General features: G+C 47.3%; 1 protein-coding gene across 1 annotated transcript in view; it reads left to right on the plus strand.

The window, feature by feature from the left end:
• ccdc92 (coiled-coil domain containing 92) overlaps positions 1-27,353 on the plus strand; it is a 60,568-nt gene that overhangs the window by 25,168 nt on the left and 8,047 nt on the right. Inside the window, exons 2-3 of the mRNA XM_072240175.1 lie at positions 7,633-7,678; positions 26,798-26,944. Coding sequence (XP_072096276.1) covers positions 26,815-26,944 — 130 coding nt within the window. The 5' untranslated portion in view covers positions 7,633-7,678; positions 26,798-26,814. The remainder of the gene's footprint in view (positions 1-7,632; positions 7,679-26,797; positions 26,945-27,353) is intronic.

Consider the following 27,353-nt stretch of genomic DNA (forward strand, 5'->3'; position numbering starts at 1 on the left):
ACGAGCTGCCAGCAGAAGTGGTGGATGTGGGTTCAATTGCAACATTTAGTAGAAGTTTGGAAAAGTATAGATGGTCCAGTGCAAGTTGATGGGACTGGGCAGAATAACAGTCTGGCATAGACTAATTGGGCTGAAGAGCATGTTTCTGTGCTGTTGTGCTCTATGACTCTAGAATAGACAGATAGAGAGTCAGAATCTTTTTCCAGGGCAAAAATATCAAGGTGCAAAGGGACTTGGGAGTCCTTGTGCAGGATTCCCTAAAGGTTAATTTCTTGGTTGAGTCTGTGGTGAGGAAGGCAAATGCAATGTTAGTATTCATTTCAAGACGACTAGAATATAAAAGCAAGGATGTAATGTTGAAACTTTATAAAGCACTGGTGAGGCCTCACTTGGAATATTGTGAGCAGTTTAAGGCCCCTTATCTTAGAAAGGATGTGCAGAAACTGGAGAGGGTTCAAAGGAGGTTCATGAAAATGATTCTATGATTGAATGGTTTGTCTTATGAAGAGCGTTTGATGGCTCTAGCCCTGTATTCATTAAAATTCAGAAGAATGAGGGGTGACCTCATTGAAACCCATCAAATGATGAAATCCCTTGATAGAGTGGATGTGGAGAGAATATTTCCAGTTGTCGGAGAGACTAAGACCAGAGCACACAGCCTTAGAATAGAGGGGCATCCTTTTAGAACGGAGATGAGGAGGAATTTCTTTAGCCAGAGAGTGGTGGATCTGTGGAGTTCTTTATCACAGGTGGAGACCAAGTCATTATATTGAAGGCAGAGGTTAATAGACTCTTCATTAGTTTGTGCACATGCACCAGTCGTGCATGCAGCCTGGTACAGCCGTTCCGATCTATTCTTTTACTTTCTTCTTCTTACTTTTAACTTATGTTATTTTTTGTATTTTTTTCTCACGGTAACACGTCGAAGCTGCACCCTCTCTAATATGCTGGTAGAGAGCGTTTTATTTGGGTTTTCTTTAGCGCTGGAAATGGTTACATCCCGACACGCGGGACAGAAGCAAGGTCACATTGTGTATTCCACGGACCAGCAAATTCTGGCCGGCTTAGCGAACAGAGCGGTGGACACCCCTGCTGAAATCCGGAGGAAAACACACAGAGGGGGATCACAAAGCCGAGAAAAGAGGACCGGGTCGAGACAACAGAGACTTTTGGAGAAGAAGTTCGGTGGGTAATACCGTTCCGGCTGACCGGAAGAGCACTGAGAGCTGTAAGCGTAAAGGAGTTGGGTGCTTACTGTTCTGGCTAACAACGGATGGTGCAATCCGGGGTATATTACGATTGAGGAACGTGTTTGCAGACTGGATTTTGAACTTTTTACTGTTGGACTTCGGGCACATCCCACCGTGATACAACACTTGGCGGCGCGGGAGGTCATTCCTGCCTGTGGCCATTGAATGTGCAACCAACCCGTGGAGGGTCAGACACCCTGAGCCAATAGACTGGTCCTGGACTTATTTTCCATCTGGCATAGTTTGCATTTCGGTGTTTGATTGTTGGGGTTTTTTGTATTGCTATATCTACGCTCTATTCTTGGTTGGTGTAGCTGTAACGAAACCAAATTTCCTTCGGGATTAATAAAGTATCTATCTATCTATCTATCTATTGGTCAGGCATGGAGGGATATGGGGGGCGGGGGAGTGGGCAGGATATGGTGCTGAGAGGAAAAGTGGATCAGCCATGATGAAATGGTGGAGCAGACTCGATGGGCCAAATGGCCTAATTCTGCTCTATATCTTATGGTCTTATAACCAGCACTCTGGAGTGAGCCCCTTTGTTTTTTTGCTAAGGTGGTGCCATGGGTGTTGTCTTGCGCCTGCCTAAAAGAGCAGACAATGAAAGGTGGCAACTTCAGCAAGGTATTCCTGCCAACTGTGTGCTGTTTACAGAGCGGGCATATGGACAGCACTGCAGCTCTGCAGTGAACTGGGGTGTCAGATCAGTGCAATGGGACTTGGACATTAAACTCCGTATGGTCTCAGTGCCTCTAACAGAGCCATAGCTGACAAGAAACTTTCACAGTCTTCCTAATTCCCACAGGTTTATGCAGATCTCTGTCCCACCTCGGAAGCAGACGGCCGGACAGAATGGGCAGGGTCTGTAAGCCGCATGTCCCAGTTTATCCTTCTACCTCAAAACGTTAACTTTGTGTAGGATTGTTGTGATATAAAAGGTGTCCATTTAGCACAGGGGTTCCTAACCTGGGGTCTACAGAGCTCCTGGTTAATGGTAGGGGTCCATGCCATACACAAAGGTTGGGAACCTCTGTGCTTTAGCACATCAGGTCCACACTGGCTTCTCGTAAAACACACCAATCATGTCCGTTCTTCAGATTCTCTCATTTTGGCCAGTACTGATAGGTTATCAACCTGAAACATTAAATGCTTCTCAGCACAGAAGGTCCCTAACCTGCCTTTTCAATTCAGTTCCCAGCTTTGGTCATCTGGGAAATGCTTCTCTGCAATGGTGTCAGATCAAAACATTTATTCCAATTTGTGTCATCCTTAAATGTGCCTCCAAACAAAGACTTTGTAAATTCACACATCATCATCATGTGCCATGTTGTATGACATGGGTAACCATGGTTGTTCTTTACAATGTTTCTACAGAAGTGGTTTGTCATTGCTGCCTTCTGGGCAGTGTCTTTACGAGTCAGCTGACCCCAGCCATTATCAATACTCTTCAGAGACTGTCTGCCTGGTGTCAGTGGTCACATGACCAGGACTTGTGATCTGCACCAGCTGCTCAAACGACCATCACCACCTGCTCCCATGGTCACCTGACCCTGATCGGGGGAGGGGAGAGCTAAGCAGGGACTACACCTTGCCCAAGGGTGACCTGCAGGCTAGCGGAGGGAAGGAGCACCGTACACCTCCTTTGGTGGAGGCATATCTCCATTCTCTTACCCAAAAGTCCTATAAAGAGCTATAATATTTTATGACCATTCCCCACTTTGATTTTTACCATTTGCCCATCCTGTCCCTTTCCGTCTTGCTCTAGATGTCCTTGACCGTATCATTACCCTGTCCTAGTATCTTATTGTATTTAAGATTCCAAGTTTCCCCTCAGCTGTACATTCCTTAATCCCCAACACTGCCAGCTTATTCACAAGCCTGGATATTTTTATTATTGAGGGTAATGGACCCAAACTGTTGAAAACAGCTCATGTCAATCTGTCCCATTTCCATGGACACTTTGTCCCAGGAATTCTTTTTTTTTCGGCGTGTGCCTGCGTGCGTGCAAGTCTGTGCGTGTGCACCTGCGTGTCCGTGCGTGCGTACGTGATGATGCCTTTTTCATGGCTTTTACAAGGCGCGGAGTGAGAGAGAGAGAGAGACTGTGTGGCGCGCCACTCCTCACACAGACATTTTTGCAGTATTTTCCCTTTATTTTATGAGGTCAAGTTGCGGTCTCGACACTCAACCCGGCACAGATGGACAGCGTACTCGGGAGCGGACCCGACTGGTTTCGAACCCGGGAACCTCCGCTCCACAGTCTGACACCAATGTCGTTGCGCCACCAGCCGGCTCCTGTCCCAGGAATTCAAACAGCAATCTTCGAATTATACATTCATTTCACTGATCTCAGCTGGACCAACTTTAGACAATATTCTGGAGATTATTATCTTTTGAACATTTGAATATACTACCATGATTTTCTACCCTGTTAGTTACTTCCTTTTAAAAAAATAGGTTCGTCAATTACTATTACGCTTCGCAAGTCTGCATGGACTGCCAAAGTATCTGATTTTAAGTGCTATTTGTCTAGATTCTTAATAATGAATTCCACCATTTTCCTAAAAGTTGACGTCAGGCAAGCAAGGCTTTTATATGCTTCCATCCCCATGAATGACGCTGTTACACTGGCTGCACCCCATCCCCTAGGACCATGATAGTCATAAAGTATTCGGTTTCTCTGCAGCCTTTTCCTTTAGAGCTCTAGGATAGTCCTCGGGGGGGGGGGGGCTTGGTGGCCGGCCAGCCCGTGGGGGTGGGGGGAGGCGCTAGGAAGTGGATTTCCAGCATCTGCAGGATTTCTTGTGTTTACACTCCTGCAGACTGAGACAATTTGTCATCTTTTGAACTCTGGCAATTTCTCCAGCTCTTACAACCAGAAGAGAACAGTCCAGGAACAGATCTGTTGGCCCATGAGGTTTGGTTGATCTAACGAAACTAGTAATTAAATACCTAACTTAAACTAATCCTTCTCCCTACACAATTCTATATCCTTCCATTCTCAGTGCATTCATTGCCATGTCTGAGAGCCTCTTAAACTCGTCTATTGTGTTTATCTTCACCGTCACCCCTTTGTAGCACCTTTTAGACACTCAACACTCCCTGTATAAAATGAAAAAAAACTTGCACTGCGAACGTCCTTTGAACTTAACCCCTTTCAGAATCAGAATCAGGTTTAATATCACCGGAATATGTCCTGACATTTGTTGTTTTTGCAGCAGCAGAACAAAAAATTAGTGAGGTAGTGTTCATGGGTCCAATGTCCGTTTGGAAATTTGATGTCGGGGCGGGCGGGGGGGTGGGAAGGAGCTGTTCCTGGATCATTGAGTGTGTGCGTTCGGGCTTACATTAAATTCACACCTTTAGAATATAAATGATAAATAGCTGTTGTAATTGATACCTGTCATAATCTTATGAACCTCTGTCAGATCCTCCCTCAGCCTCTGCCGCTCCAGAGAAATCAACCCAAGTTTGTCCAACCTCTTGTTGTAGCACATGCTGGAAAACCTCTTTTACACCCTCTCCAAAGCTGCATCAGCCTTACTATAGAGAGGTGACCAGATGCAGCCCATGTAGAGTTTTAGAAAGCTACAACAAATCTTCCTGACTTTTGAACTCAGTGCCTTGACTAATAAAGGTGCACATGCCATATACCGTCTTAACCACACGATCGACCTGTGTAGCCATTTTGAGAGAGCTATGAACTTGGGCACTGATATCCCTCTGCTCCTGTCATTATCAGTGTACTGTCTCCCAATTCTTTACACTTGGCTGGGTAAAAATCCATTTGCCACTTCTTCATCCATATCTACAACTGATCTATATCCCACTGTGTCCTTTGATAATCTGTTATACTACACCAATCTTTGAATTGTCTGCAGACTAACCAACCAACCCGTCTACATCTTCATCCATGTCCTTTGTGTAGATCACAAATAGCAGAGGTCCCAGCAGAACACTAATCACAAAACCACAAAATGCTGGTGTGTGTGTGTGTGTAACTGCATCAGTGTTTGGGCCCAGGATAGACCTTCAGAGATATTGACACCCAGGAAATTGAAACTGCTCACTCTTTCCACTGCAATCTCTCGATGAGGACTGGTGTGTGTTCCCTCGATTTCCCCCTTCTTGAAGACCACTAACGATTCCTTGGTCTTACTGATGTGGAATGCAAGGTTGCTGTTACAACACCACTCAGTCAGCTGATCTATCTCACTCCTGTACGTCTCTTTGTCACCATTTGAAATCTTGCCAACAATAGTTGTGTCATCGGCAAATTTATAGATGGTGTTTGAGCTCTGCCTAGCCACACAGTTGTGGGTATGGAGTGAATAGAGCAGTGGGCCAAGCAAGCAACCCTGAAGTGTGCCAGTGTTGATTGTCAGCAAGGAGAAGATGTTATTTCCTGTCTGCATTGACTGCAGTCTCCCAATGAAGAAATCAAGGATCTATTTGCAAAGGGAAGTACAGAGGCCTGGGTTTTGGACCTTGTTGATTAGTACTGAGGGTATGATTGTGTTGAATGAACAGCAGCACGATGTAGGTCAGGACATCCAAGGCCAAGTGGAGAGCCAATGAGATTGCATCTGCTGTAGATCTATTGTGGCGATAGGCAAATTGCAGTGGGTCCAGGTCCTTAGGCAGGAGTTGATTCTGGCCGTGACCAACCTCTCAAAGCACTTCATTACAGTAGATGTGAAGGCCTCATTGCATGCAAGAGTTCGCCCTCTTGATGGTTTGGCCTCCAAGACAGAGATCACAAGATCATCAGATGCTGTGGAATTTGCACAGGTATAGTCTTATTCTCCCTTTCATAGCAACGTAATGGAACAACAGTTGCTACTCGCCAGTCCTCCAGGACCCTGCCTATGGCTTGAGAGGACATGAAGATATTGGTCAAGATCTCGGCAATCTCATCTCAGCCATTCTCAATAACCTGGGTTACGTTCCCTCAGGCCTTGGGCAAATATCCACCTTAGAAGATCCAACATTAACTCTTTGTTTGTCTCAAAGTACTCTAGTATATTAGCATGCTCCACACCGACCTCACTATCCTGCATGTCCTCATCCTCAACCTCCAAACACATGTTCCCTCCCTTGTCCTACTCTCTCACCCATAGTCCTCATGCTCTTTTCTAATATATATTATTGCAATCTCACCATTTCTGCTACATTGATTGTGCTGTCTACTTCGAAAAGAAATGCTAAACATTTCTTGCATCATCATTGGATTTTTTTTCCCGAAAAATACTTTATTCAGAAATATTACAAAATAAAGTTATTTACATAAAAACATTCGTTGACTCTGAGTCCTTATTCAAATGAAAGATGTTTACAATAAATCATCCGTTGACTCTCAAACCTTAGTCAAGAATTAAGACTTATTTACAGTAAAATTATTAACAATAAAAAACCGGCGTTGGCTCTAATTCCTTTTCCGAAGTTCTTTAACGGTCTACACAATTCCAGCCACTCCTGGGGCACCATGTTGATTCATCTGTCCACACCGCTGATGAGGGTTATTCTCCTCCCCACCCAACCTCTCACACTCCCACGGGTGATGAACCTTAAACTGTGGTCCTTCCCCACCGGGCCTTCGCGGTGGCCGCACCGAGCTTGAGTGCATCCCTCAGCACGTACTCCTGCAGGCGAGAGTGAGCCAGTCGGCAGCATTCAGTCACGGACATCTCCATGTGCTGGCAGACCACCAAGTTTCGGGCAGACCAAAGCGCGTCTTTCACTGAATTTATGATCTGCCAACAGCAGCGGATGTTTGTCTCCGTGTGTGTCCCCGGGAACAGCCCGCAGATCACGGAGTCCTCGGTAACGCAGCTGCTGGGCATGAATCTTAAAACTGTCCCTTCCATTCTCCTCCACACCTTCTTTGCGAACCCACAGTGTGCAAAGAGGTGAGCCACCGACTCCCCCCCATCACAGTCCTCCCGTGGGCAACGGGGTATGGAGACGACGTTCTGTGCATACAGGAGGGATCTGACTGGGAGGCCCCTCTCATTGGATTCTACAGTGAAACAGGCATAGAAAGAGGCCCTTCCGACCAACTTGGCCATGCTGAGCAAGAGTTTGTAAGAAATGCATTTGAGGGGGCAGGTAGCACCACTCTGTGATGTCGCTGTGCTGTGAGGTCACCATTCTGTGAGGTCGCCTTGCTGTGACATCATCAGATCTGATCATCACTTCAGCTGCATTCCACTAACTACTGCACATGTTTTTTCAAAATCTGTAAATGAATGTCACTTGTGAAAAGTACCGGACTTCGAATTTTCATGATTGCTGTTGGCCAGCGAGACCTTCTGGCAATGTGTAATATTGACAGCATTTCTAACATCTGAGATATAATTAAATGTGTTTTCCCTTGTAGCACATCTGGATCCAACCTCCAAGAACGACAGAACAGTGATCTGAAGGTGAGTCTTAATTTTATCTCGGTCCAAAACATCCAGTTATGTGAGAGATGTCTCAGTGGGTACATCCCAGACCGGTTTGGAACTCTGAATTGTGGATATGGCCCACTATCTCACTTCCTATTTTCCTGAATCCTTTGAATATCTTTAACCCATATCACTTACAATTAGAGTTCTGAACATTAATGTGCAAAAGTATTAGATGGCAGAAGGTGCAGCCATCTCGTTTGTCCAGATCCATCTATGCTACCTATGGTCTGCAGTCCACAGATGCTTTAAAATTGAAAGCATTGATACCTAAACACAGGAGATTCTGCAGATGCTGGAAATCCAGAGCAAAACGCACAGAATGCTGGAGGAACTCAGCAGGTCAGGCAGCACCTATGGAAATGAATAAACAGTCAACGTTTCGAGCCGAGACCCTTCTTCAGGACTGGAAAGGAAGGGGGAAGATGTCAGAATGAGAAAGTGGGGGGCGGGTGGAGTGGAGTATAGCTAGAAGGTGATAGGTGAAGCCAGGTGGGTGGGAAAGGTTAAAGAACTGGGGAAGGAGAGGAGAGTGGACCATTGGAGAAAGGTATTGATACCTGCATCTGATTACAACCCATTAATTTAAGTATCATCTTGAACAACTAGGATGAAACTCGAGGGCTTTAAATCAGTCATCAAATCCTCAAATACAAATTAGTTTTGCAATTCCTCACAGACATTGTTGGCTTTAAATAGCTATTTGTTCCATTCCTCAAGGGCAAAGCGGTGTTAAATGTTGCAATAATAATCTTTGCTCATTTCCCTCAATGCCTAGCTCTGGCTTTAATCTTCTCTCCCGCTCTTCCTTATGTTATTTCTCTCTGCCTTTTGGAATAAAAACGATGAATCCCTGTTTCTTGGTTACAGCGGTAACATTAGTTGCTGCTGGAAAGATCTTGTCGCCAAATAAAAAAACATTGACAATGTAGCCAGAGACCTTCTTCCTTGATGGCTTCCCCTTCACTCATACAGGCATTTCCCGTCACTCGTACAACCCCCCGTCACTCATACAGGCATTTCCCGTCACTCGTACAACCCCCCGTCACTCATACAGGCATTCCCTGTCACTCATACAACCCCCTGTCACTCGTACAACCCCCCCCCGTTGCTTGTACAGGCCCCACCCCCCATCATCACTCACACAGCCCCTCCCCCCATTGCTTGTAGAGGCTCCCCCCTATCATTCATACAGGGTCCCCCCCCCCCCCCGGTCGCTCGTACAGGCTCCCCCCCACCCTGTTGCTCAGTAGTATTTCCTTCACGAACACGAGAGATTCTGCAGATACTGGAAATCCAGAGCAACGCACACAAGATGCCGGAGGAACTCAACAAGTCAGGCAGTATCTATGGAAATGAATAAACAGCCGACGTTTTGAACCAAGACCCTTCATCAGGACTGGAAAGGAAGGGGGAAGATGCCAGTAGTGGAGGTAGGGTAGGAGGATAGGTAGAAGGTGATCAGTGAGATCAGGTGGGTGGGAAAGGTAAAGGGCTGGAGGGGAAGGAATCTGATAGGAGAGGAGAATGGACCATCTTTTACCACAATGAGGCCACTCTCAAGGTGGAGAAACAACACCTAATTCTTCAGGTAGCCTCCAACATGATGGCATGAATATCGATTTCTCCTTCTGGTAAATTTTTTCCCTTCCCTTCCCTCTTCAATTCCTTCAACACTCTTGGCCTCTTGTCTCTTCTCCTCACCTGCCCATTACCTTCCCCTGGGTCCCCTCCTCCTTCTCTTTGTCCTACGGCCCACTCTCCTCTCCTCTGAGATTCCTTCCTCCAGCTCTTTAACTTCCCACCGATCACCTTCTGGGTGTCCTGCTTCCCCTCCCCCCTACCTTTTTATCCTGGTGACTTTCTCCTGAGACCAGTCCTGAAAAAATGTCTCAGCCCAAAATGTAGACGAAGTTATTTCCATAGATCATGGGGCCCTGACTTCTTTTTATGTGCCATGGACCCTCCCATTAACCAAGGGGACCATGGCCCCCGGTTGGGAACTCCTGCCGTAGACCTGCCGAGTTCCTCCAGCATTTTGTGTTTTTTGCAATACTCACAACACGCTGGAGGAACTCAGCAGGTCAGGCAGCATCCGTGGAAAAGATCGGTCGATGTTTCGGGCCAGAACCCTTTGTCAGGACTGTAGAGGGAAGGGGCAGAGGCCCTATAAAGAAGGTGGGGGGAGGGTGGGAAGGAGAAGGCTGGTAGGTTCCAGGTGAAAAACCAGTAAGGGGAAAGATAAAGGGGTGGGGGAGGGGAGGCAGGGAGGGGATAGACAGGAAAGATGGAGAAGGAATAGGAGAAAACACAATGGGTAGTAGAAGGAGGCGGAACCATGAGGGAGGTGATAGGCAGCGGGGGAGGGGGCAGAGTGAAACTACCTCGACTATACCTCTTCTCACCCCGCCACATGCAAAAATGCCATTCCCTATTCCCAGTTCCTCCGTCTCCACCGCATCTGCTCCAAGGATGAGGCTTTCCGTTCCAGGACATCTCAAATGTCCTCTTTCTTTGAGGATCGTGGTTTCCCTTCTACAGTGATCAATGATGCCCTTACCCGCATCTCCTCCATTTCCTACACTTCTGCCCTCACCCCATCCTCCCATCACCACAACAGGGACAGAGTTCCCCTTGTCCTTACCTACCACCCCACCAGCCTCCGAATCCAGCACGTTATCCTTCACAACTTCTGCCACCTTCAACAGGACCCCACCACTAAGCACATCTTTCCCTCTCCACCCCTCTCCACTTTCCGCAGGGATCGGTCCCTACGTGACTCCCTGGTCCACACGTCCCTCCCCACGGATTTCCCACCCAGCACTTATCCCTGTAAGCGTAAGTGCTACACCTGTCCCTACACCTCCTCTCTTGCCACCATTCAGGGCCCCAAGCAGTCCTTCCAAGTGAGGCAACACTTAACTTGTGAGTCTGTTGGGGTCATCTATCGCATCCGGTGCTCCCGGTGTGGCCTCCTCTGGGCTCCCAGTGAAACCTGACGCAGATTGGGGGACCGCTTCGTCGAGCACCTCCACTCCGCCCGCCAAAACAGACAGGATCTCCCAGTTGCCACCCACTTCAACTCTGCTTCCCATTCCCATTCAAGTATGTCCATACATGGCCTTCTCTACTGCCATGATGAGGTTAAACAGGTTGGAGGAGCAACACCTCATATACCGTCTAGGTAGTCTCCAGCCCCTTGGTATGAACATAGAATTCTCCAACTTCTGGTAATTCCCTCCCTCTCCCTTCCCCTATCCCTATGTCACTCTGCCCCCTCCCCCAGCTGCCTATCACCTCCCTCATGGTTCTGCCTCCTTCTACTACCCATTGTGTTTTCCCCTACTCTTTCTTCACCTTTCCTGCCTATCCCCTCCCTGCTTCCCCTCCCCCACCCCTTTATCTTTTCCCTTACTGGTTTTTCACCTGGACCCTACCAGCCTTCTCCTTCCCACCCTCCCCCCACCTTCTTTATAGGCCCCTTCCCTCTAAGTCCTGACGAAGGGTTCCGGCCCGAAATGATGACTCGTTGTTTCCACGGATGCTGCCCGACCTGCTGAGTTCCTCCAGCGTGTTGTGAGTGTTGCTTTGACCCCGGCATCTGCAGAGTATTTTGTGTTTTTGTGTTTTTTTCTCTCTCAGATTTCCTATTTCGTTGTACACATTTCCTTATTCACCCCATCAGGTTTACGTAAACCACCAAACAATCCCTGTCCATTACTCATTTTATTGTGATCTCTTCTCTAGCCTGTCTGTCAAATCCTTCCTGGCTGCCCAGTTATCCCCTACACTGCTGGGGTAATGTACAGTGACCAGTTCACTTAAGAACCAGCCATCAACCTCCCGAGCTTCACTTCTTCTGAGTTATTTCCAGCTTCAAAACCAGCATGTCTTTGGGATCAGGGAAGAAATTGGGGGAGCCCATACAGTCACAGGGAGTCCACGGACAGGAATCACTCCATTGTTTCTGGAGCGGTAGGGCATCTGGACTACCTGTGTGACTATGCTGCCAATGTTCTCCCATCAGCCGAATCAAGCGGAGAACTCAACAAGGAATCAGTGGGGCTCATGGGTCTAAAGAGTGGCGGGGTGGAGATATGACTCTACCAAGGGAGGTGTAAGGCACTCTTTCCCTCCTTTGGCCTGCAGGTCGCCCTTGGGCAAGGTGTAGCACCTGCTTGTCCGTCTGATCAGGGTCACATGAAGCCACGAGTGTAGGTGATGTGAGCAGCTGGTGCAGATCACAAGTCCTGGTCATGCGACCAGGCAGACAATCTCTGAAGAGTATTGATAATGGCTGGGGTCACCCGTCTTGTAAAGACACTGCCCAGAAGAAGGCAACGGCAAACCACCTCTGTAGAAATATTCACCGAGAACAGTCATGGTCATGGAAAGACCATGATCGCCCACATCCCACGACATGGGACATGATGATGCTGATGAGTTGGTCTGAAGTGTCCTTGGTGGGCAGGATTAAAGAGAACCCTGATAAATTGGAAACAACTCAGGGGAGGTTGGTACCACTCTGTGACAAAGGAGGAAATTTATGCTTTGAGCAAGAGGAAATGGAAATAAATGGGTACTTTGCGTCAGTATTCACCAGGAAGAATATGTGAAGGTTCATGAGACCATATGCTAATATTCCAGAGCAGGGGCTCCTGAACTGGGGTCCATGGCATAAAAAAGGTGGGGAACCCCTGATCTACGGGATATTCATATCAAGGGAGTGCTGACATTGGGCCTCTTAAAGGGCATTAAGTGTCTAAATCCCTAGGGCCTGGTGGGGTCTATCCTTGTTTAGTAAGAGACAGATATTTGACTTTGTCTTTTTAAGCCACAGGCAAGTTTCCAGAGGACTGGAGAATAGTTAACATTGTTCCTTTGTTTAATGGTGGTGGGACAATTCGATCAAAACAGGAAATTATGGTCCAGTAAGCCTTACATCAGTAACAGGTCAATTATTGAGGATGATTCTCAGGGATAGATCCTCTTGCTTCTTATTAGGGATAATCAGCATGGCTTTTGTCAAAGTTGAGTTTATGGACAGGTGCAATAAAATTTTCTTCTGGGCAAAAGTAATGTCTTACAAAGGAAACAACAGGAATTCTGCAGATGCTGGAAATTCAAGCAACACACATCAAAGTTGCTGGTGAACGCAGCAGGCCAGGCAGCATCTGTAGGAAGAGGAGCAGTCGACGTTTCAGGCCGAGACCCTTCGTCAGGACTAACTGAAGGAAGAGTGAGTAAGGGATTTGAAAGTTGGAGGAGGAGGGGGAGATCCAAAATGATAGGAGAAGACAGGAGGGGGAGGGATAGAGCCAAGAGCTGGACAGGTGATTGGCAAAAGGGATACGAGAGGATCATGGGACAGGAGGTCCAGGAAGAAGGACGGGGGAGGGGGGGGGGACCCAGAGGATGGGCAAGAGGTATATTCAGAGGGAGAAAAAGGAAAGTGAGAGAAAGAATGTGTGCATAAAAATAAGTAACAGATGGGGTACGAGGGGGAGGTGGGGCCTTTGGGTAGCCTCCAACCTGATGGCACAAACATCGACTTCTCTAACTTCCGCAAAGGCCCCACCTCCCCCTCGTACCCCATCTGTTACTTATTTTTATGCACACATTCTTTCTCTCACTCTCCTTTTTCTCCCTCTGTCCCTCTGAATATACCTCTTGCCCATCCTCTGGGTCCCCCCCCCCCTTGTCTTTCTTCCCGGACTTCCTGTCCCATGATCCTCTCATATCGCTTTTGCCTATCACCTGTCCAGCTCTTGGCTCCATCCCTCCCCCTCCTGTCTTCTCCTATCATTTTGGATCTCCCCCTCCCCCTCCCACTTTCAAATCCCTTACTCACTCTTCCTTCAGTTAGTCCTGACGAAGGGTCTCGGCCTGAAACGTCGACTGTACCTCTTCCTAGAGATGCTGCCTGGCCTGCTGCGTTCACCAGCAACTTTGATGTGTGTTGTCTTACAAAGGAGTCAGCTTTTTAAGGAGGTGACAAAGTTGATTGAGGGGGAGGCAGTGGATACCGTCTACATGGACTTTAGTTAGGCATTTCACAAGGTCCTTCATGAGAGACTGATTCAGAAGATTAGGGCACATGGTAGCCGTGGTGACTTGATTGGATTGGCCACAGAGGTCAGAGGGTGTAGTGGAGGGGTGTTATTCTGACTTGAGGTCTGTGACCTGTGGTGTTCCACAGGGATTAAAGTTCAAAGTAAATTTATTATTAAAATACATATATGTCACCATATACAAACCTGAGATGCATTTCTTGTGGGCATACTCAGTAAAGCCAAAAACACACAATAGGATCAATGAAAGACAGCAACCAACAGGACAGATAAACCATCTATTTTTCCAAACTCCATGTACCTATCCAGGAGTCTCTTAAAACAACCTATCGTATCTGCCTCCACCACTGTCGCCGGCAGCCCATTCCATGCTCTCACCACTCTCTACATAAAAAAACTTACCCCTGACATCTCCTCTGTACCTACTTCCAAGCACCTTCAAACTGTGCCCTCTTATGCTAGCCATTTCAGCCCTGAGAAAAAGCCTCTGACTACCCACGCGATCAATGCCTCTCATCATCCTATACACCTCAATCAAGTCCAAGGAGAAAAGGCTGAGTTTACTCTACCTATTCTCATAAGGCATGCTCCCCAATTCAGGCAACATACTTTTAAATCTCCTCTGCACCCTTTCTATAGTTTCCACATCCTTCCTGTAGTGAGGTGACCAGAACTGAGCAGAGTACTCCAAGTGGGGTCTGACCAGGGTCCTATATAGCTGCAACATTACCTCTCGGCTCCTAAACTCAATCCCATGATTGATGAAGGCCAATGCACTGTATGCCTTCTTAACCACAGAGTCAACCTGCACAGTTGCTTTGAGCGTCCTATAGACTCGAACCCCATGATCCCTCTGATCCTCCACACTGCCAAGAGTCTGACCATTAATACTATATTCTGCCATTATATTTGACCTACCAGAATAAACCACCTCACACTTAACTGGGTTGAACTCCATCTGCCACTTCTCAGTCCAGTTTTGCATCCTATCAATGTCCCGCTGTAACCTCTGTCAGCCCTCCACACTATCCACAACACTCACAACCTTTGTGTCATCAGCAAGTTTACTAACCCATCCTCCACTTCCTCATCCAGGTCATTTATAAAAAATCACAAAGAGAAGGGGTTCCAGAACAGATCTCTGAGGCACACCACAGGTCACTGACCTCCATGCAGAATATGACCCGTCTACAACCACTCTTTGCCTTCTGTGGGCAAGCCAGTTCTGGATCCACAAAGCAAAGTCCCCTTGGATCCCATGCCTCCTTACTTTCTCAATAAGCCTGGCATGGGGTACCTTATCAAATGCCTTGCTGAAATCCATATACACTATATCTACTGCTCTACCTTCATCAATGTGTTTAGTCACATCCTCAAATAATTCAATTGGGCTACTAAGGCATGACATGCCTTTGACAAAGCTATGCTGGCTATTCCTAATCATATTACGCTTCTCCAAATGTTCATAAATTCTGTCTCTTAGGATCTTTTCCATCAACTTACCCACCACTGAAGTAAGACTCACTTGTCTATAATTTCCTGGGCTATCTCTACTCCCTTTCTTGAATAAGGGAACAACATCTGCAACCCTTCAATCCTCCGGAACCTCTCCCATCCCCATTGATGATGCAAAGATTATCACCAGAGGCTCAGCAATCTCCTCCCTCGCCTCCCACAGTAGCCTGGGGTACATCTCATCCGGTCCCAGTGACTTATCCAACTTGATGCTTTCCAAAAGCTCCAGCACATCCTCTTTCTTAATGTCTAGATGTGTAAGCTTTTCAATCTGCTGTAAGCCATGGTCCTTTCCTGTACTGAATACTGAAGCAAAGTATTCATTAGGTATCTCTGCCAACTCCTCCGGTTCCATATGCACTTTACCACTGTCACACTTGATTGGCCCTATTCTCTCACGTCTTATCCTCTTGTTTTTCACATGCTTGTAGAATGCCTTGGGGTTTTCCTTAATCCTGCTCGCCAAGGCCTTCTCATGGCCCCATCTGACTCTCCTAATTTCATTCTTAAGCTCCTTCCTGCTAGCCTTATAATCTTCTAGATCTCTATCATTACCTAGTTTTAGGAACCTTTCGTAAGCTTTTCTTTCCTTCTTGACTAGATTTTCAGCAGCCTTCGTATACCACGGTTCCTGTACCCTACCATCCTTTTCCCTGTTTGATTGGAACGTACCTATGCAGAACACCACGGAAATATCCCCTGAACATTTTCCACATTTCTGCCGTACATTTCCCTGAGAATATCTGTTCCCAATTTATGCTTCCAAGTTCCTGCCTGATAGCTTCATATTTTCCCTTACTCCAATTAAACACTTTCCTAACTTGTCTGTTCCTAACCCTGTCCAATGCTATGGTAAAGGAGATAGAATTGTGATCACTATCTCCAAAATGTTCTCCCACTGAGAGATCTGACACCTGACCAGGTTCATTTCCCAATACCAGATCAAGTACAGCCTCTCCTCTTGTAGGCTTCTCTACATATTGTGTCAAGAAACCTTCCTGAACAGACCTAACAAACTCCACCCCATCTAAACCCTTTGCTCTAGGGAGAAGCCAATCAATATTTGGGAAAATAAAATCTCCCACCACGACAATTCTGTTATTATTACACCTTTCCAGAATCTGTCTCCCTATCTGCTCCTCGATGTCTCTGTTACTATTGGGTGGTCTATAAAAAACACCCAGAAGAGTTATTGACCCCTTCCTGTTCCTAACTTCCACCCACAGAGACTCAGTAGACATTCCCTCCATGTCTTCCTCCTTTTCTGCAGACGTGACACTATCTCTGATCAGCAGTGCCACATCCCCACCTCTTTTGCCTCCCTCACTGTCCTTTCTGAAACATCTAAAGCCTGACACTCTTAAGTAACCATTCCTGCCCCTGAGCCACCCAAGTCTCTGTGACGGCCACAACATCATAGCTCCAAGTACTGATCCACACTCTAAGCTCATCCGCTTTGTTCATAATACTCCTTGCAATAAAATAGACACATCTCAAACCATCAGTCTGAGCACGTCTCTTGTCTATCACTTGCCTATCCTCCCTCTCGCACTGTCTCCAAGCTTTCTCGATTTGTGAGCCAACAGCCCCTTCCTCCATCTCTTCAGTTTGGTTCTCACCCCCCAGCAATTCTAGTTTAAACTCTCCCCAGTAGCCTTAGCAAACCTCCCTGCCAGGATATTGGTCCCCCTAGGATTCAAGTGCAACTTATCCTTTTAGTACAGGTCACACCTGCCCCAAAAGAGGTCCCAATGATCCAGAAATCTGAATCCCTGCCCCCTGCTCCAATCCCTCAGCCACACGTTTATCCTCCACTTCATTCTATTCCTCTACTCACTGTTGCATGGCACAGGCAGTAATCCCAAGATGACTACCTTTGTGGTCCTGCTTCTCAACTTCCTTCCTAACTCCCTGTAGTCTGTTTTCAGGACCTCCTCCCTTTTCCTGCCTATGTCGTTGGTACCAATATGTACCACAGCCTCTGACTGTTCACCTTCCCACTTTAGGATATCATGGACACGATCAGAAACATCCCGGACCCTGGCACCTGGGAGGCAAACTACCATCCGTGTTTCTTTCTTACATCTACAGAATCGCCTCTCTGACCCCCTAACTATAGAGTCCCCTATCACTGCTGCCATCCTCTTCCTTTCCCTACCCTTCTGAGCCACAGGGCCGGACTCTGTGCCAGAGGCGCGACCACTGTTGCTTACCCCAGGTAGGCTGTTCCCCCCTCAACAGTACTCAAGCAGGAGTACTTATTGTTAAGGGGGACAGCCATTGGGGTGCCCTCCAGCATCTGACTCTTGCCTTTCCCTCTCCTGACTGTTACCCACTTAACTGTCTCCTCCCCAGGCCCCGGTGTGACTACCTGCCTATAGCTCCTCTCTATCACCTCCTCACTCTCCCTGACCAGACAGAGGTATTCGAGCTGCAGCTCCAGTTCCCTAACGCGGTCCCTAAGGAGCTGCAGCTCGATGCACCTGGCTATCCCCTCTGGTTGAAGAGCCTGATGGTTGAGGGGTAGTAACTGTCCCTGAACCTGGTGGTGTGAATCTGAGGTTCTTCAACCAACTACCTGGTAGCAGCAGTGAGAAGAGAGCATGTCCTGGGTGGTGGGGACCCTGACGATGGACGCTGCTTTCCTGTGACAGTGCTCCGATGCAGATGTGCCCAATGGTGGGGAGGGTTTTACCCGCAATGGACTGAGCCATATCCACCCCTTTTTGTAGGATTTTCCATTCAAGGGCATTGGTGTTTCCATTATCAGGCTGTGACGCAGCCGGTCAATATACCTTTCACTAGATTTCTATGAAGTTTGTTAGTTTTGGATGTTACGCTAACTCTTCAAAGGAGAGGCTCTGCTGTGTTTTCTTCATAATTGCACGTATATGCTGGGTACAGGGCAGATCCTCTAAAGTAACAACCCCGAGGAGTTGCTGACCCTTTCCAGCTCTGATACCCCAGTGAGGACTGGCTCATCGACTTCAGTTTCCTCCTGAGCCAATAACCAGCTCCTTGGTCCAGGTGACTTATCTGTCTTCAGATCTTTTAGTTTCCCAAGCACCTTCTCCCTAGTAGTAGCAACTGCACTCACCTCTGCCCTCTAACAGTCTCGAACTTCCAAGCACCTGCTAGTGTCTTCTACAGAGAAGACTGATGCAAAATATTTATTCAGTTCATCTGTTTCCTTATTCCCCCCCCCATTACTATCTCTCCAGTGTCATTTTCCAGCAGTCCAATATCTACTCTCACCTCTCTTTACTCTTTATATACCTTAACAAAAACTTTTGGTATCCTTTTTAACATTATAGGATGCCTTGCCTTCATATTCCATCTTTTCCCTCCTTGTGGCTTTTTTTTGTTGCCTTCTGTTGGTTTTTAAAAGCTTCTCAATCCTTTAACTTCCCACAAAATGTTTCTCTATGATATGCCCTCTTTGTAGCTTTTATGTTAGCTGTGACTTCCCTTGTCAGCCAACGTTGCATCATCCTGCCATTGAAATGCTGCTTCTTTGGGATGTATCTATCCTGCACCTTCCAAATTGCTCCCAGAAACAACAGCCATTGCTGTTCTGCCATCATCCCTGCTAGTGTCCCCTTTCAATCAATTTTGGCCAGCTCCTCTCTCATGTCTCTGTAATTCTCTTTACTCCACTGTAATACTGATACGTCTAACTTTAGCTTCTCCCTCTCAAATTGTGGGGTCAATTTCTGTGATATTATAGTCACCTAGGAGATGGTGAAAGCAGATATGATTGCAACACTTAAGTGGCATTTAGACAGACACGTAAACCAGCAGGTAGTGGCAGGAAATGTGCAGTGTAAATTGGTGTCCTGTTCAGCACAGACATGCTGGGCTGAAGGGCCTGTTCTGTGTTTATTGTTTGAGTGCTTGGTCAGATTTATAATCTAAAGCCAAAGTGGGAATGGTAGATGTAACATTGGGTCAGAGGAATGAGGGTGGAGGCATTTGGTGGAAATGGGAGACTGTGGTTTGAACAGAGCACAGGAGGCCGATGGGCTGAGCCAGCCCAGTGGACCAAACTACTTTTCATGTCAATTTACAGTAACAATGTCCAAAAGGCATTTGGACAGGTACGTGTCTAACAAAGGTTTAGAGGGACCCGGTCAGCATGGGTGAGTTGGGCTGAGGGGACTTTTGTCCCTGATTCATCCTTTCTGCTGTGTGCCTCCACGATGGGATTCACAGAGTACCGCGGCTCATCAAAAAGCAACAAGTTCCGTGTTCTTGACTGTGACCTGTACCACCGGTAGCTGCTGTTTGAGTGGCAGCTCTCTTCGTGGCTGCATTGCTTCGCTGAATAAAGGTCCCGGCAGCCCTGTGCAAGGTTCCCAGTCTTAAGCTGGTCACAGAAGATGATTTATTGGTGCTTAACACCCACAATACTGCTGCGGGTTGGTAACTTGGGCGGTTGGTCATTGCAAAAATCATCATTTCTTCAAAGCGTGGATCTGCTTTAAATGAAAGCATCTATGCTTTTATCCTCTGTTGTGTTTGATTGGAAGCTCTGTCTTTAACTTCTTTCCGGCCACAAGTGTTCTCACTAATGTCCCGGCTAATACGAGCCCAGCACAGCCCTCCCTCGCTCACCCCTTGGTTTGACCCTCTGTCTCTCTGTCGGGAGGAGGAGGTATGTGTGATTGTGTGTGAGAAAGCTGCCTCTCTGATCCACCCAGAATCACAGCAGGCCTGTGATTCCCCAGGAGACGATTGCCATGGCAATAAGGAGTGCTGTCTGTGTTCGAGCCAGCGCTGGGTAAAACGTTCGAAGTGTCCCTCCCCTGCTAGTGTGGAGGACAGTGGGACATAACCGGGCACTGGCAAGCTCTGCAAATATTGGGATGTTTCCGTCTGCGAAGTTGTGGGTGGGTGGAGGAGCATTCAGTAAGCCTCTGTGAGGTGAGGTGATACCATTGACTGGCACAATCCTAGAGTCACCATCGTACAGCACAGAGACACGCCCTTCAGCCAAAACACCCACCTATGTAGCACAGTTTGTTCCTCTGCCTGTAGTACAAGTCCATCTCGCCTGTAGGGCATGTCAACCAATGTCTGTAGTACAGGCAGTCCCCAGTTCTGTTTTTTCCCACATGTCCGTAACAAGGAAATACACAGATCACTGGATACGGTAACTACAGCTCAGAAACAGGCCCTTCAGCCCATCTAGACTGTGTTTACATGTTTATTGTCTTCCCCTACCCGATTACAGTGGTACAGGGTAGCACACACAAAATAGTGGAGGAACTCAGCAGGTCAGACAGCATCTATGGAAATGAATAAACAGTTGATGTTCCGGGCTGAGACCCTCATCAGAACTGGAAAGGAAGGGAGAAGATGCCGAGGGGGAGAGGAGGAGGACAAGCTGGAAGGTGATAGGTGAAGCCAACTGGGTGGGAGAGGGGAGATGAAGTAGGAAGCTGGGAGGTGATTGGTGGAAAATGCAAAGAGCTTAAGAAGGAGGAATCTGGTTGGAGAGGTGAGTGGATCATGGGGAAAAGGAAATGAGGAGCAGCCCGGGGAGGTGATGGGTAGGTGAGGAGAGGAGAAGGGGTGAGGGGGAACTAGAATGAGGAGTGGAAAAAGGAAGGAAAGGGCAAACATTACCAGAAGTTGCAAAAATCTATGCTAGTGCTGTCTGGTTGGAGGCTACCCAGTCGGAATATGAGGTGTTGGTCCTCCAACCCGAGAGCGGCCTCTTCATGGCAGTAGAGGAGGCCATGGACCAATATGTCGGAATGGGAACAGAGAGTGGAAATAAAATGGTTGGCCGCCGGAAAATCCTCCCTGTTGCAGATATGATGGGGTGTTCCAATCTCAATGGCTGTTTCCAATAGGGTTGGACGTTCAGTGGACAGGGCATGGCTACACCACTTTCTATGGAGGCAACGGTTTGTCCATTTCCAAAGCAGCTTCCTTGAGTGCAACTGCCAGCCTGTGTTCTTCAGGGATTGCGGTATCCAATTACTCCCAGGAGGTGATCTGGAAACAAGCCTATGTTGTGTAACTCCACCACCCCCAGCCTGTGTTTTTCAGGGACAGTGGTATCCGATTACTCCCGGGAATTTATGCACATGGAAACATGTTTTGTTTTTCAAGATTGGCTCTTGTTTGAATGAATAATATTTCTGGGAGCTCATTGTTTTTATGGGTGTCCCAAGGTCAGGTATTTTTATCCCAGGTAGGGACTGTAATTCTATTTACCCACAAGGCCCATGACCTTCTGGTGCCTTGGAGGTCCAAACGGTCGTCCCAGAGTGACAATCCAGATGGTTGTCCCGGATCAACAAATCAAATGTTTTGAGTATCTGCCTTGATCACCACCGTTCAAGCAGTGTGGTCCCAATTCCAAGCACTGTGTGTAGGACTGTGAATGAGACAGCTAGCAGTTTCTGTGGTGTGACTGTGTGTGTGAGGGATAATAAATGTGTGTAAGACAATGTGTAACTGTGATGTGCATTTGCAAATTTCTATAAATGTCCAGTGGAGAGCATTCTGACTCAGTGTGTGTGGGGAGGGTGTGTAGGATCTTACAATCTTATCTATCTGAGACAATTCTGTACATCTCCTCCCAACTCCTCTTCACAGAAACAGAAACACAGATTGTATATCTGAAACAATTTCATACGTCCCCACCCACTCCTCTCCACAGAAACACAAACTCAGACTGTCTATCTGAGACAATTCTTACGTCTCCCACCCACTCCTCTCCACAGAAACACAAGCACAGACTGTCCAGTCTATAAATGTTCCATTTGATGAAATGTCGAGATGAATCTCTGTTCCAGTGCAGCCATGCCCTTCCCACTGTGCAGCAACCAGTGGGATTGATGGCTTTGTGGCAACATTTGTAGGTGATTTGAAGATAGGTGGAGGGGTAGGTAGTGCTGAGGAGACTTAGACAGTTTGGAAGAATGGGCAAAAAGGTGGCAGATGGAATACGGTGTTGGGAAATGTATGTTAGTACATTTTTGTAAAAGGAGGAATAGTGCAGACTATTATCTAAATGGGGAGAAAATTCAAACATCAGAGGTGCAAAGGGACCTAGGAGTCCTCGTGCAAGACTCCCAGAAGGTTAATTCACAGGTTGAGTCTGTGGTAAAGAAGGCAAATGCAATGTTGGAATTTATTTCAAGGGAATAGAATATAAAAGCAAGGCCAGGCTGCATTTGGAGTATTGTCAACAGTTTTGGGCTCCTTATCTCAGAAAGGATGTATTGTCATTGGAGAGAGTCTAGAGGAGGTTCACAAGGATGATTCCAGGAATGAAGGGGTTAACCTATGAGGAACATTTGGCTGCTTTGGGCCTGTACCCGACTGGAATTTAGAAGAATGCATGAGGATCTCATTGAAACCTACTGAATAGATAGGGTGGATGTGGAGAGGATGTTTCCTCTGGTGGGGGTATCCAGTCTCAAAATTGAGGGGCAACCTTTTAGAATCAAAGTAAGGAGGAATTCTTTTAGCCGAAGAATGGTGAATCTGTGGAATACTCTGCCACAGACTGCGGCTGAGGCCAAGTGCGTGGATATATTTAAAGAGGAAGTTGATAGATTCCTGATTGGTCAGGCATCAAGGGATATGGTGAGAGGGCAGGTGTACGGGGTTGAATGGGATTTGGGATCAGCTACGGTGAGATGACAGAATGGACTCGATGGGCTGAATGGCCTAATTCTCCCATGTCTTACAGTCTTATAGAAATGCACTCAATACTCCCAGTGTTTATTAAAGGTATAGTACAATATCCCAGCTGTTGTATTCTGTGCCAGGGCTGATGAGGGCAAGAATTACATAATCCCTTTTCACTCCCCTGTCACCTCTGCTGCCACTTAGGTGCCAAGGTCCCAGACCATCTGCAGTGTATGCCCTCCTCTTGTTTGCCTCCCAAAGTGGATCATGTTGCAGGGATTAAATCCCATCTGCCAGTAGTGTGCTCAGCTTTCCATCCGATGTGTATTTGTTGGTAATCTTAGACAACTTTCCTGGCTGACTACAGCACCAATTATCATTTCATCTGCAAACTTCACACCCCCTGTATTCATGTCATTAAAGTACGTCACAGACATGAATTGCCTCGCACTGATTGCACACTTCTAATCAGACAAGCACCTCTCTGCTTCCAGTTGGAGTTTGCTTTGCCAGACTGCCCTTTGGAACAGGCCACTGTGAAGGACCTTCTCAAAGACTGTGCTAAAGTCCACGTTGACAACTTTCCCACACTCCCCTCGTCAATATGCTAATTTCTCACAAATGATCCCTAATCAATCCTTGTCTTTCCAAATCTAAAAAAATCCCGTCTCTTAGAGTGGATTCCAATAATTTCCAAAGCACTGATGTAACTACAGTGGGTCATCTCAGAAACTCAAAGTCAGGGGTTTTTATGCCGTGGGCCTTTTCCATTAACCGAGGGGTCCGTGGTTGGGAACACCTGCTCCACATGGATGATAGAAAATTGGAGGGCTGTGTAGGAGGGAGGTGTTGGATTGGAGTAGGGTTTCCTAACCTGGGGTCCATGGCGTAAAAATGGCTGGATTAGACTAGGTTATAATGTCAGCGTAACACTATGGCAAAGGGCCTGTACAGTCCCGCTTGCTGGCGCAATAATATCAGCGCCGGACTCCGGAGCAAAGGTTCCCGAGTTCGAATCCAAGGCGGGTTGCGCATCGAGCTAGCAACTCGGCCTCGTAAAAACAAGAATAGCTTGCTATGGAAACACCGTCATGTCGGTGCCCCAACAACTTCACTGCCGAGTTAAGGGCTATTCTTTTTCAAAGGGCCTGTACTGTGCTGTAATGTTCTACGTTCTAAATGCTGAAGGAACTTAGCCAGTCAGGCAGCATCTATGGAGGGGAAAAAGAGGAGTTGATGTTTTGGGCTGAAACCCTTCATTAGGACATTCTCATCCCCTTGTCTACCCTTCTCTGAGATCTCTTTCAATCCACCAGGATCTCCATGCTGTCCTTTTACATACTTGACCAGTTTGTTACTGAATCTACAATCCTTGGCATTGTTTCCTCAATTTTTCAATTTAGTATCAGAGAATGTATACAGTATACAACCTGAAATTCTCAATCTTCACAGACATCCACCAAACAGAAGAAAAAAACCCAGAGCACGAGTGACAGAAAATGTTAGAACTCAAAAAGCATCAACCCTCCCACCGGTACTTGCGTCACCAAAAGCATTAGCCCCTTGCTGCGAAATTCTCTTTTCAGTTTCTCCTTAAAATCCTTCATCAAGCTTTTAGTTGCATCCTAACATCTGCTTCATGTAATGTTGTCTAATTGCTGTCTGAATTATAGCAGGGATAGGCTATCCCTCCATTCCAGCCTGCTCCAGGTCAGGTGGTAGTGAGGCAGGGAGGAGAGCTTTAAGATTATTGCTCATGTCTGAGGCAGGTGGGTCCTGTACAACAAGGACAGTTGCGTTGAATCTGGAAAGGAACCAAGTGGATGCAAGAAGGTTTTGTCGTACTACTCATGAGGGTTTAAACACATTTGTTGGGGAAGGGGGAGCTTAGTAGTGTTGTGGCAGGTGGAGAAGGTGAGCTGAATGTAGGGGATAAGTCAGGTGAGTACAGAGGGCAGGCAGGGTGCAGATGCATCTCTATCAAAGGAGGTGGAAGGCACTGCTTTCCTCTGCTACCCTGCGGGTCACCCTCCCTGAAGGTTATTGATAATGGCTGGGATCACCCATCTTGTAAAGACACCGCCCAGAAGAAGGCAGTGGCAAACCATTTCTGTAGAAAAATTTGCCAAGAGAGGTCACGGTCATGGAAAGACCGAGATCACCCACGTCATACAATGTGGCTCTTAACAGATGAGGGTAGGCAGAGTGGACAGACATTCAGACATGGGAATCCTTTTCCCATGGTGGAGTTATCAGAAACAAGAGGGCAGAGGTTTAAGGTGATTGGAAGTGCACGGAGTAGAGGGGGGCTAAGGACACTACCCTGTGTGACACCAGTGCTGACAACTATCATGGCGGAGCGCTGCTGTCTAACCTTACTGATTGCAGTGAGCTAGTCAGGGCGTCCAGGAGCCAGTTGCAGGTTGGGTTACAGATAAAACGGATTCTGAGAGCTTGGCTGAAGCAGATGGACCAGGCATTGGGTGAGTGTGGAAAGAAGCCCGTGAGGTTGCGGTAACAGGAGCACTGACATTCCTGATCTGAAACGACCAGGTAACGAGGCCCTGCTGTCTGTGCAGGTATTGCTCACCCGGTGAGGTCAGCAGAAACCTGCCCATGTTTGCCAATGCTCCCTTATTGTTCGTGCTCGAAGCAGCAGGTTGCAAAAGTATTTACTCTGCGTCTCGTGTACACGAGAGCAGTCTGTGGCCCTGTTGGTGGGCGTGCTGTGGCCGTGGTACAAGTACAAGTGGGAGGAATGCTGAAGGGCTCTGAGGGGATGTTGTGCTGTTCAGTTCGAGGTGCTCGAGCTCCTGCGCTGGACTACTGGTCCATGGCTGGTTTCCCACTCCATGAGAGGGTTCAGTGAGGAGCCATCAAGCCACGCCCGGGTCTGTGGCTTCGGTTGTAAGGTGAGGCGCAGAAAACGGATGCTTTTTCGATTAGGGAGATCTTGTGTCTGGTTTAGGGTTAGAGTCAAAGAACAGAAACAGGCCCTTTGGCCCATCTAGTCCATACTGAACCATTTAAACTGCCTTCTCCCATCAACCTGTGCTGGGACCATAGCCCTCCGTACCTCTACCATCAATGTACCTATCCAAACTTCTCTTAAACATTGAAATCAAAGTTGTATGCACCACTTGTGCTGGCAGCTCGTTCCACACTCTCACCACCCTCATGTTCCCCTTAAACATTAAGGTGTGGTTGGTGACCTGTGGTAAGATGTGGTTAAATTAGACATGTAGGTTCTACTGGGTAACCTATGTCCGTCTCACAGCAGTGAGTTGTTTGCTGTTTTGACTTGCAAACAAGTTTTTTTAAAATTTTATATCTCTATGGAATTAGCATAGTATTAGTACATAATTAGCATAGTGTTAGTCCTTCAGTGGCGCAGGAGTGGGATTGCAGAGTGAGATGGGCTGGGGAAGGCAGGGTCAAAGGTGTAGAAATGGAGATGTGAGAGCTGGAGGGGTGTTGGGACTGGAGAGAGAGAGAGAGAGAGACACTAAGGAGATGGGGTAGTTGATGGTGAAGAGAAGGAAAAAGTTGGTCTGAGGGTTATTTTTTCCCCGAGATAAGTTAGGTGTTTCTGCTGGTGTGATTAGTTGAGAACCTATCCCCTCTCGTCTTCAATGCATTCCCTCTGGTACTAGACATTTCAACCCTGGGAAACAGATATTCCCCGTCCACTCTATCTGTGCCTCTCATAAACTTATAAACCTCCATCCGATCTCCCCTCAGCCTCTGGCGCTCCTGAGAAAAGAACCCCAGTGTGTCCAGCCCCTCGTGCCCTCCAAACCAGTCAGCACTGAGAGTGCAGTGTGTAATGGAGAGATTTGTTGTTCTTTTTCCTCTTCAGGTCACCTCATTGGCACAATGGCGATGTCGGCCCTGGAGATGCAGCTGCACAGTGCCCAGAAGAACCTGCTGTTCCTGCAGCAGGAACACGCCAACACGCTGAAAGGCCTGCACTCTGAGATCCGCAAACTGCAGCAGCATTGCTCTGGCAAGTCTCTCTTGCAGCTGATCCTGACTCTGCTCGCACGACCCCACCAAAGCAACCCTTTACAGAGCACGGCGTTGGCCCACTCAGTACACAGGCCACTTCCAAAGCTTACCTTTGCATTGGAAGCCATGAGATCACTGAAGGTTTAATGTCGAGATGTTGTAGTCCATACTTACACTTGTCTCTTGCACTGGAAATGTGCTGCGTTTCATTCATCTGCCCCACCAAGACAATCATCACTGATTCCGTGTGTTTCTGGTATCCCTGCGCAGTTTTTCCCTCCAGGAGCCGGTTCTTCGTCTCACTGGGGTCTGACTGTCAGGGGGAGTATAACCATTAGATGTTGACCCTATCCCAGCCACTCTGTAAAGTTCAAAGCGGCTCTAGGTGGTGAATCCATTTCATAAAT

Source organism: Mobula birostris, chromosome 22 (genome assembly GCF_030028105.1).
Source record: "Mobula birostris isolate sMobBir1 chromosome 22, sMobBir1.hap1, whole genome shotgun sequence".
In the NCBI taxonomy this organism is placed as follows: Eukaryota; Metazoa; Chordata; class Chondrichthyes; order Myliobatiformes; family Myliobatidae; genus Mobula; species Mobula birostris.